This window comes from Symphalangus syndactylus, chromosome 15 (genome assembly GCF_028878055.3).
Source record: "Symphalangus syndactylus isolate Jambi chromosome 15, NHGRI_mSymSyn1-v2.1_pri, whole genome shotgun sequence".
NCBI lineage: Eukaryota > Metazoa > Chordata > Mammalia > Primates > Hylobatidae > Symphalangus > Symphalangus syndactylus.
In genome coordinates this window covers 59,963,103-59,975,353 of record NC_072437.2, presented here as the reverse complement: position 1 = coordinate 59,975,353, position 12,251 = coordinate 59,963,103, and the positions used below count along the sequence as shown (strand labels likewise).

General features: G+C 37.3%; 1 protein-coding gene across 1 annotated transcript; it reads right to left on the bottom strand.

The window, feature by feature from the left end:
- Positions 1-275: 275 nt before the first annotated feature.
- On the bottom strand, positions 276-1,602 carry LOC129463597 (E3 ubiquitin-protein ligase FANCL-like). The gene is made up of 2 exons (XM_063618782.1): positions 1,504-1,602; positions 276-1,339 (listed from the first exon to the last, which is right to left on the bottom strand). The coding sequence occupies exons 1-2, from the start codon at positions 1,592-1,594 to the stop codon at positions 747-749; spliced, it is 684 nt and encodes a 227-aa protein (XP_063474852.1). The 5' UTR covers positions 1,595-1,602; the 3' UTR covers positions 276-746.
- Positions 1,603-12,251: the final 10,649 nt, after the last annotated feature.

Genomic DNA, 12,251 nt, shown 5'->3' with positions numbered 1-12,251 from the left:
AGCAAAGTCACATGAGTTATGCCTTAACAAAGAGCCTGAATGCATTCTGTTCACGCCCTAGGGATCTGTGAAAGTTTGAACTTGAGAGTGATGATTTAGGGTACCTGGCAAAAGAAACTTATAAGCAGGAAAGCATTGAAGAAGTGGCCTAGCTGTTTCGAACAGCCTTCATACTGATGCAGGAGCAAAGAAATTACTTAAAGTTAGAATTTACATTTATTTTTTCTTTTTTTTGATCTTGTATAACATTTTATTTAGCATTCTTATACATTACACAAAATAAATACTTGGATAACTCACATCTAACAAACTATATATATTTTTTTTCCATAGGAAAGCATAAGGAGAAGACAGAAATATCAAGAGTCTCAAGAACTTTTGAATGAAGTAAAGAGTTTCCCACAAAAAATCAGCTATAGACAATTCCCAAACTCATTTTACGAACCTCATCAAGATTTTACCAGTCCAGATATATTCAAGAAGTCAAGATCTCCATCTTGGTATAAATACACTTCCACAGTCAGCACGGAGATCACAGACTTAGAAAGTTCAATTGGACTTTGGCCTACAATTTCCCACTTTACTCTTAGTGAAGAGATAAAGGCAGATGTTTATTATTATTGCATCATCATACCTGTCCTTTTGATGTTAGTATGTCTTGCTTTATATTTTCTCTGAAGATATCAGAATTCCTTTTGATAATTTTTTAAGTTTCCAGCTCTTCACCGAAATGTTATATTCTTATTTCAGTGTTTCCTTCCAGATATTTTTAAGGTAACTGGCTTACTACAATATGGATATTCACTAAATATGATGTTAAAACTCTGTCTACTAGTTAGTAGTCCTCTCAGCCACTCATATAAGCATATTTGATGGAAAGGTTGTCCACACTGGGATTTATCACACACTTGATCAGGAATGGTACCGTCAAGTTGATAAGCATAGCAAATTCCACAATCCATAGTAAAATCAGATTTTTCCAGGATAGCACGAGCTGGAAAATCAATTTCTAAAACATCTTTCAAATTTTGTAATACACTATTTTCTGGATCCCACAAATGTATGTTCCTGCTCAGCTTAATTCCCAGGGGTTTTACCACATGGTCAGCTCCAAGAAAGAAGCACTCAGGAAGCATAGTAGGATGCCTGGGGTCTACCTCTATATTTATGGAAACATTATTCCCTAATGCAATTCTGCATGCTGTTGCACTCCGTGGAGGTTTTTCTGGCTCAAGTACCCAGGTCTTCTCATCGATTTCATCCATAACATCCCAGAATGCCTTTAGTGATTCTACTGCTGCCAAAAACTGACTATAAATGCTTATTAAGGAGCTCTGAGGTGTCCAGGAAGCACAAAATGGAACAGGAAAATCCACAAAATAATCTGGTGATTCTGCAGGATACTTTGCCTTCAACTTGAGTGATTAAATGCTCTCTACCAGAAGCATCTTCTGCTTTTAACTTGATGGTACTGAAGCAGGTATCCGCATACACAAGTCTGAGCCGAGATGAATCCCTCATACACGGTTTTCGACCGGTTCTGGGGCAGAAGCAGCGGGCACTGGCGCAACAGGCTCGCTTTCGTCACCGCCATGGCTCGAAGTCCGGAGAGACACAGAAAAGCTCTAGACCTGCCGGGTCCTGCACATGCGCAGTCCGCTTGCGCTCGGACGCCGCGGAGCCTAGAATTTACATTTAAAAGAAAAGCAGAGTATACAAGTTTGGAAAATATGCAGCCTGGCCATGTGGCAGAGAAAGAAACTATGCCTATTTTATCAGAATTCAGGCCCCTCTCATAATCTGAACCTTAAAGACTTCCATTAGTTTTACAAAGGTGGTTTAGTTTGGGGAAGGGCTATTATCATCTTCGGTTTAAAGTTAAACTGTAGACTAAATTCCTCAAGTTAGCTTGGCCTAAGCCCGGGGATGACCAAGGACTGCTTGGAAGTCAGACGCAAGATGAAGTCAACTATGTTAGATTTCTCACCATCATAATTTTGCACAGGCTGTTTCAGGAGGACAGGGGAAGGTCAGAGGGATACTTTGTTTCTGAAGCCCTTCCAATATCTTTCTTCTCAAAGCACTCAGCATGGCAAAGCACCATACTTTTGCATACCATTTTCTGAGCCCCAATAGTATTCAATGCCTAATAGTGTGCATAGTACTAATAAATCTTTAATAAATTCTGGATCACTGGTTATGATGATTTTTTTTGTTTGTTTTATTGTTTGTTTTTGAGACAGAGTCCTACTCTGTTGCTCAGGCTAAAGTGCAGTGGCATGATCTCGGCTCACTGCAAGCTCTACCTCCCAGGTTCAAGTGATTATTGTGCCTCAGCCTCCCAAGTAGTTGGGATTACAGGTAACTGACAACACATCCAGCCAATTTTTGTATATTTAGTAGAGGTGGGGTTTCACCATGTTGGCCAGGTTGGTCTCCAACTTCTTACCTCAAGTGATCTGCCTGCCGCGGCTTCCCAAACTGCTGGGATTACAGGCATGAGCCACTGTACCTGGCCTGATGACGGTTTTTGATATCTCTCACTATCAGCTGTGACCAATCCTTTGAATGAGAGGACTTTTTGGTATATCTGTAGTGGCAGATATCACAAAAATTATGCACAGATTTTTTTTTTTTTTTTTTAGCTCATCAGCTATTGTTAGTGTTAGTGTATTTTATGTGTGGCCCAAGACAATTCTCCCAGTGTGGCCCAGGGAAGCCAAAAGGTTGTACACCTGTGATTAAGCTCATCCTTCTCAAATATTTGATTTGCATTTCCACTCTATTCTTCTTACTTGTTTTGAACCTCTTAGACCCCAAGAATTGACCTAGCCCTAGATGTGTCAGTCATACCTACCCCATCTCCAGAGAGACAGATCAAAAAAAAAATCTATAACACTGAGGGCAATGGGTACCAAAAATATGTGTAATAGAGCAATTCAAGAGTCCTTCTTGAATTTTGTGTTAAATTTCTATTTATTTATTTATTATTTTCTTTATTTTTTGAGAGATGGAGTCTTGGTCTGTGGCCCAGGCCAGAGTGCAGTGGCCCAATCTCAGCTCACTGCAACCTCTGCCTCCCAGGTTCAAGCGATTCTCCTGCCTCAGCTTCCCAAGTAGCTGGGACTACAGGCATGCACCACCACCCTCAGCTACTTTTTGTATTTTTTAGTAGAGATAGTGTTTCACTACATGTTGGCCAGGCTGGTCTCAAACTCCTGACCTCAAGTGATCTGCCCGCCTCGGCCTCCCAAAGTGCTGGGGTTATAGGCGTGAGCCACTGTGCCTGCCCAATTTTTTTTAAAATAAAAAGTAGTAATATAACTTAAGACAATGGGCAAAATGGTAGAATTATGAGGTCAAATTGAAAGCAAAACTATGAAAACCTTATGAATACCATTTTAAATGTAAAAACTATTACACATTATACATTTGATATTTTTCACTCAACTTTTTATTTTCAAGGTCTTTCATAGTTTTTAAACTTATTAGTGGAGTTTTCAGTGTGTTTCTTTATCCTAAGAAACTAACTTTATAACTCTTTTGCCATATAACTAAATATACCTTATGTATTTATTTTAAGAGGTTTTATTTTTATGTAGGTAGGCTAAGGTGAATAGAAGAAAATTGCAACTGAAAAGATAGTTTCTTAGTCATATACTATGGTCTGAATATTTGTGCCCCTCAATTAATAACTTGACATTCTAACTCTCTGGGTGATGGTATTAGGAGTTGGTACCATTACCCGTGGCAAATATTCAAGTTACTGGTGGCGAATATGTACAGGTCCACAGCAACCTTAATTCTTGCCTCCTTAGAAGAACGAATTTGACTGAGGGGTATAAGGCAGAAAAAGAGACTGAGGCAAGTTTTAGAGCAGGAGTGGAAGTTTTATTTAAAAAGCTTTGGAATAGAACATAAAGGAAGGGATACTTCAAGAGACCCAAGCAGGCACCGAGGTCAAGTGCCATGTTTAATCATGATCCTAGGACTTTATAGGCTGGCCCCTTTCCAGTGATTCTTCCCTTAGGGTGGGCGGCCCACATGCACAGTGCCCTCCTTACCCTTGGGAGGTGAGCACTCACAGTGTGTTTAGGAAGTTGTATGCAAGCCCATCTCAGGCTTTCTTCCCTTTTCCAATGGTGTGCCCCCAGAAGGTGACACTCCACCATTTTGTCTTTTGATACATACGCCTGGGAAGTTGCTTCTCCCAGGAGCCTGCACTCAATTAACAATTTGCAACAGGTGTGGACCATCATGAAATGGCCTCTCCCTGGAACCACCAATTTATCACTTTTAGAGAGGCAATGTTATAACTGCCAAACTATCACCCAACATTCCTAGTGGATGGAGGAGAGCCTTCCCTGCCCCGCTCATGTCTGTCTAACTACCTGTAAAAATACCTTTGGAAAGTGAGGTAGAAATGAAGGTGGAACTTAGTGCCCTTATAAAAGTGATCTGAGAAATACCCCCTTACCCTTTCCACCATGTAAGGACACAGCTAGAAGGCACTATTTGTGAACTAGGAAGCAGGCTCTCATCACATGGAGTCAGTGTCCTGATCTTGGACTTTCCAGACTCCCAAGATTGTAAGAAATAAATTTCTGTCGTTTGAGTTACTCAGTTTATGGTATTTTGTTATAACAGCCCCAATGCACCAAGACAACATAGTTCCTAAGAGGAAGAAGATATCATAAAATGGGGGTTCACACTGAGAAACATAGGGGTCTTCTAGTGAGTTCTGGAGAATAGTTGTCTGGTACTTGACCCAGGGGTTGATAAGGACAGGATAGTCACCTAGAGTGTGAAAGCCTGACATGGGATGTTGTCGTGGACTCTGGATTCATTGATTTGTATTTGAAAGCATGTTCCTGGGTGAGGTGTTTACTATCCCTAAGAACTGGCTAACTCTAGGAGGTACAGTCCCTCTAAAGTCAGCAAGGCTCCAATGTCAAAGCATTAGAACACAGAAAATAAAATACAGTGCTAACAATATAAGTGAATACAGTGATCATAGTTGAATATAGTGCTAACAATATAAGTGGCTTATTAAACAATTCCCCTTACCTATGATACAAAAACAGACATATTTTTAATTCAGGAATATCAGAATTTAAGAATCAGGCACAGTTTCTGTTAAATCTGTGATGAAAAAAAGTATTTTATATTGTCAATCTAAATTCAAGTTGTGGAAAAACAGAGTACAGACTACTGCCTAGGTCTTTTCATTTTATTTAAAAAGAAAAAAATTGTATTGAAGTGTTTCTATTCAGTATTATTCACATGTGTTTTGAGTTTGGGTAATTGTAGACGTGAAATGAGTGTCAGAAAGGGCCTTGCAGTCTTTGTACTTTTAAATGCTTGTGGATTTCACTGCAATTTAAGGTCATGTAAACAGAGAAAAAACTCACAGCTTTGAAATCGCCATGCTATTCATCAAGGAAACATGTTTGGGGCCCAATTTTTCTATTGGAATAGAAGATAGAGAAGGCCATTTAGAAGCCCTGCACTGTAAAAGTCCAGGTGTCATTCTCCTTCCCTCCCTCATCACAGCTTTCTAAAGATTTCCTGATCACTCAAAGGAGATAATCCAACCAATGTACAAACTGGAAAAATAGTAAAGTGTTAAGATGAAGGAGGATATTTCATGCAAATGTATTTAAGACTGGCCTGTTAAACTCAATTGACCACTAATTTTCATATGATTTGAATAGAAAAATATATTCCATATATTATTCAGAGTATTATGAAACAAAACTGAGAAAACCTTGGTGTTTTAGAGGACTTTCATGTATTTAGTCATTCACTCATTTATTAAACAAATATTTGTTGATTGCCTACTGGGAGCCAGTTCTATTTGCTGGGAATTTAATGCTGAGGATGAGAAGCAGGAACTCTGTCATAAAACAGATTAAGGAAATAAACCACATCTAATCATATGTATATGCACAAGAGTTCCACAAAATCTGAGACTCAAAGAAGGGCCAGAATATTGAAGCTTATATAATTGCATCCTGAGCTAAAGAAAGGAATAGGAAATTGGGGCTTCTTGGGGCAACACAAGTTATGGGAAGGTGAGGCAAGGAAATGTATGGTAAATAAAGGTGGTCTTGTTACGCAGAAAAAAGTCTCCCAGGTAACAAAAGTAGTCAATGAGCAGCCCTGAGAAGAGATGACAGCCTTACTGGGTTAGTATTGGCCTCTAAGCTCCTCTCCAGCGATTTGAGTCAATCTTTTGTGGCTGGAAGAATTCCTGGGAAGGGGATTTATGACATGTAAGATTAATTTGGAGGATCCATCTTTATGCAGATAAGAGGAGCTGAGAAAAAGTCTCTGCTTGAATCCACTGTTTTCCCAAGTGCCTTCAGTTCAAAGTGATCAGCACACTGAAGCATCACATTCTGGGGTGACATCTCCTGAATTGGACCTACATTTTAGGTAAGATATTACATTCTGATATGCAGCTTTTATTTCATTAACCAAATTATATATCTTATATAAATTAGTTGCTCTCAAATATAAGCAACAGATCCTGTGATTCAAACCAACCCTACGAATAAGGAAACATTGTAGTACGTAGCAAGAGGTAGGATAGACTCAATCAGCTGGTGAGTCCAAGTCTCCATCTCTGTTTCTTCGTGGAGCCCCTTGACTCTGGCCCACTGTGTTGCCTCAGCCTTTAGATCAACTTCTATTGTGGCCACAAGATGGCAGCCAGCAGCCATAGGGGCAAAAAGCCTTTGTTCATACCTAAAAGAAGAGAGATCTATCCTTTAAATATGGGAGAAAATGTCTTGTTATCTGACTGTGTCCCCTCTGGGTGAGTAATAGTCATTATGTCATGTAGTAATTCTCTAACATCTGAATTGCTGAAATAATTACAAGAAAAAGTAGTGGGATTTCCCTAGAGCTAAGCATGCTATGAGATTTCCTTGCACAGAGAATAGGTGAATTCTACCCACTTTTACTGTCATCCTCATGTTCCGGTCAACGAAGCCCAGTGACCCAAAAGGAAGAAAAAATGGGAGATACATTTTGGCTAGGCAACAAGAATTCTTTAGTAGTTAGTTATAAGAAAAATTTTTATGCTATACCTAAATTTGAAGTTCAGGGATTGTCTGACTAAGTATGTACAAGACACTGCATGGGCTGACCAGAGTATAAAGATAAATTAAGTCTAGTAGAAAAGTATAGATTTTTTAAATGATAGGAAATGACATCTTAAAATGCTAGGAATACATCTGTGGTTCATCTCCCATTGGGCCAGTTTGCCCAAATATGACTGAAGATATGAGAGCATCTGAACCTTAGAAAAACCACATAATTTTTCTTCTTTCACAAGTATTATTTTTTGCAGATAACAGAATGAATGTAGGAGTTTTTTTTCTTTTTCTTTAGTAATATCCATGGAATATTCTACTAAAAATATGGACTTTAAAGTCGAATAATGGAGACTCAAAAATTGATTCTACCTACCACTTAACAGCTTGGCCACCGGGGTCAAGTAACAGCCTCTCAGCCTCCTCTGAGACAGATATTTATAAAATATCTATTCACAATATTTACTACTCCATTTCCACACTGCTATGAAGAACTACCTGAGACTGGGTCATTTATAAAGAAAACAGGTTTAATTTACTCACAATTTCACATGGCTGGGGAGGAACCTTACAATCATGGCCAAAAGCAAAGGAGAAGCAAGGCCCGTCTTACATGGTGGCAGGAGAGACAGAGAAAGCAAAATGGGAAGCGCCACACTTTTAAACCATCAGATCTTGTGAGAGCTCACTCACTAGTATGAGAACAGCAAGGGGGAAATCTGCCACCATGATCCAATCACCTCCCACTAGGCTCCTTCTGACACATGGGTATTACAATTTGACATGAGATTTGGGTGGAGAAACACAGCCAAACCATGTCACAGTAAATACATTATTGCTTTTATGGATTATCTTATTATAATTGTGGATTTCTTTTACAGTTGTGACATACTGTGGAACATTTCTCATAATATCTGGTTCTGAGATATTTGGATATTTGAGGATAATAGAACTCCTTCATAGATGCATCATTAACAAGTGATTTTGAATACTTGACTATTTCAAAATGTACATTCTAATTTATATATTTTCTAATTGCAAATAGGTATATTATATTATGTGCTTGATTCACTGATGATTCTGCAAAGACCTGGAACACCTATGGATAAATTCAGTTTCTGGAAACAGATGGTTCAATTTGTTTGCCACTGTTTTAAAGGGTTGTCGTCACCATTTTTAAGTGTCTCTGGCTTTCCGGTGCTAATGCTATTCACCAGTTACAGTTGTTTTTAGACATTTTCAAGTTCTAATATTATATTTTATTTCTTTTCCAATGATGAGAGTTAATTCTGTTCTGTTAATTGTACTTCAAGCCTCAGGCTTTTGTGATACACAAAATTCCCGATGTTAATAATGGATTGCTTCATATCTCCTAGCCATTACAATTTTTAGACAACTCATTTAAATAGGGCATGGTTTAAAAGCTTTTATTAATATTAAAATGCTAACACTTTTTGCAATAGCTTCCTGAGTCTTCCCAGAATCAGGATTCACTAAAAGCAACTCTGCTGGGCCAGCACAGCAGTATGCTCAGTTAACTATAAGCGTCAAGAAAGAGCCTCTGGTAGAGATGAATGGTTTATATAAAGGGCCTTAGATGTGGGGGAGCATGTGGGACTGAAGACAGTTTGTGGGTCTGAAGGAAAGGGTATGAGCATGGAGAAGCATGGAAGAGATAGGCTGTAGAGTGAGGTGGGAGCCAAGCCATGGATAATCTTGGGTTTCGTGCTAAGATACTTTACGTCTCCTGTGAAAGAAATGACAGGCCACTAAAGAGTTCTACCACTGGAGGTAATATCATCAGATTCACAGTTTGAGGGATCACTCCGGTTGTGTTTCTGAACTATAGATATTTATTGGAATCTAAATGCTACTTTTTCTTGTATTTCATATATTTTCTTTTCTATTGTTTCATTTTTTCCCAGACCACATAAATATGTGTGTTTTCCTCATCGATTCTTATTTTACAGATTATAATGACTTGTTATTTAATGGAAGCCTCTACTTTGAAATGTAGAAGGTCACATATTTTAGTCTTGAGATGATGAAGCTTGATTCAGTCACAAAGAACCAAATGTACTTTTTTACAGACAAAACTGGCTCCACATGATGTTGCTTTGACATTTGATTAACTGCCTTTTTTTTCCCTTTTGGCTGTTTCTGATATTTGAAACATTTTACAGATTTGCTCTTTGTAATAACATCCTGTCCATCAGCTAATTTCAATGCTGAGATTTGTGCATGCAACTGCTACTGAAATCAATGTCAGCTCTGGGAGCCAATCCAAGAGCAGACTTGAGGTCTCAAGTCTACAGTGGTCTACAGAGGTGACTTCATTTACTCTTTCAGTTTGATAGACATAAACTATTCTTAGATGTATTTACTGAAAATATCAATATGACTAAAAAGTAATAAAAATAAAATTATGTTGTTTCTATGTCCACCACATAAAGGATGCTAAATAGATTACTTTTTTACCATGTTTACTCAAAATATAAATCTTTATCCGTATTTTTCATTGAAATCTATATAATAAGATTGTTCAGAAAAAAAGCCAGAATGCCCTATTTGAGATTTCTTCCACTTGCTGAGGTCCCACATCCTGTCAAAGTTCATATCAACCAAACCATTGTTTTTTGAAGTTCATTGAATAATTCAACATTTTTTCATTTTATACTTTTTGTCAACAATCACACAGAGAAACACATATTTACTTGCAAGACTGTGTCTTTATTAAGACTTTTTTTCTTCATTTTATTTTTTTCTTCATCTTTGTGTCCCCAGCCTTGAATACACTTCAATAAGCCCCCAGTTAATGCTTGTTGAAGTTTGGGATGTCAATAAAGAGAAAAGTTCATAGTGGTCCTTGCAGAAATTTTGTATGTCCATATATAAAAGAAAAAAATTACCATGTGTAGATATCATTTATTAATGAATAATGTATATAGTGGATACACAAGTAGGTAAGTTGATAGATTATAAATAGATACATGATATTTAGATAGTAACGTATAAGGGACTCTTAAAAATGTGAAGTAACTTTCTATGTTTTTTAGTAGAGCAAATAACACTACAACTAAGATATCCGTGTTTTCCATCTTTATCATTATTAGGAAATAAATTTTAGAAATAAAGATTCTTAATTGCAAGCAGTTTATAGCATTAAAATGTGAATCCCTAATTTGATTTTTTGCTGAGATATGTTAGAATGACTACAAAAACATGTCTTTGCAGCCTGCCACTTTATTAAAAACCAAACCACACCATTTGACTAACCAGAAAAAAAAAAAAAAACAAACTCAGACATTGAAAGACAAAAAAGAGTAATTTTAAATCTCTCTAATCTTAAAAATGACCCGTTTCCCAAAACTATGTCACATACTTTTTACCCATCTTGTTCCTTTATTTCTTGGACAAATGTCTTATAAGAATTACACTTATGTTAGCTGTTTCCATTTCCTTCAATGACAATCTTTTTCCAAAGCGTGGAGGGATAAGCAAAATATCAGTGCATGAATCTGCTTTTTGTCCTGAGCACATTTGCTTAAATAGCACACTTGGTTTCCGGGTTTGTGTTCAGTTAGTTGGGGTGGGCAGAATCCTGTCTATGTGAGAGGCATGTCTTTACATTAAGCCAAAATCTCTTCCATATACAGCTGACAACACAAAGGGCCATCTCCATTAGATTAAGGATGGAGCAAAATTAAAGCCGACAGCATCCCCTAACATTGGAGAAATGCAGGGAAATCTGCTTTGGGACTTAGCAGAATAACAAAAAAAAAAAAAAAAAAGAAGAAGAAGAAAAGAGAATCACTACCTATCCATATAAATGTTGGGGCACAGTTAGGCCTTTACAGAGATTTAAACACCTGCATTCAAGGGCTATTTGGACAAGAAACCTTGAAGTTGTAAAATTGGTTTGAATCAGTATGGGCTTTATTACTGTGACTGCAATAATCTAAGCTAGTTTCTCAGACTAGATTTTTTGACAGTGAAAGCAAAGTCAAAAGTACATTTTGTACTATGATCTGATTCGTACTCACATACATACACACACAGACATACACACATAACTGAACAAAAGTTTCAAGAGATGAGCTTCTCTTGTCACATGTTATGTTCTCTAATATTTTCTGTTTTATTATATTTTACAAGAAAATACTCTCTGTGACCTATGAAACTGATTTCATAACCTAATAAGGGGTCGTGTTGTACAGTTTTAAAAAACAGTAATCTAACAGGAACCATATAGAAATGATACTCAGTCTGTGTCATCCTGGTTAGTCTTTCTTCCCATATAATAGCCATTTCTGCAAAAGCAGTCCGTTTTCATTGCCTTAAGCAAAACTGCATGGCCACTTGTGTTTTTCTTCTATCTGGTAAAAACCAGTTTAACTATACAAAATAGACATTATTTGAACTCCTTTGTCTGGTTCCTAAAATATAACTGTGTACAAGTTTACTTATATCTATTTGTGCCATTTTCTCAGAGAGAAACAATAAATAAGCACCTAATGCTTAAAAATAAGACATTTACTTATGAACAATCAAATACAGTGCATTATCAGGGGAGAAATAGCTGTAGAGGAAATTACTGATGTAAGTGGCAAATTTCAAGTACAGAGCGTGTATTATATAATAGTAGTGTATCTAACTTAGATTTCCTAACTTTGATAATAGTAGAAGAAAAAAAGAAGAAGAAAAGAGAATCACTACCTATCCATATAAATGTTGGGGCACAGTTAGGCCTTTACAGGGATTTAAACACCTGCATTCAAGGGCTATTTGGACAAGAAACCTTGAAGTTGTAAAATTGGTTATATAACTTTTTCCTGTAAAATACAAATTAAAGTGTTTCAGGATAAAGGTGCATAATGTCTGCAATTTTCTTTCAAATGACAAAAGATTCAGGGAAAAATGTGTATGAGTGTTACAAGAAAATCTTGGGACTGTAACTTCTCCCTCAAACCGGAAAGAAGCTGAGATTTGAGATATCAAAGGGTGACTTGGTCAGTCCTGCTTGGTGAGTAGATAAGTTTATTAGGACTTACAAACGGGGCACTCCTGGACAGCAGCAGGACAGCTCTAGAGATACATGCCACCTCCCATCTCTAAACTGCTTTTAAGCTAATTTTCCAGCTCTTTGCCTAC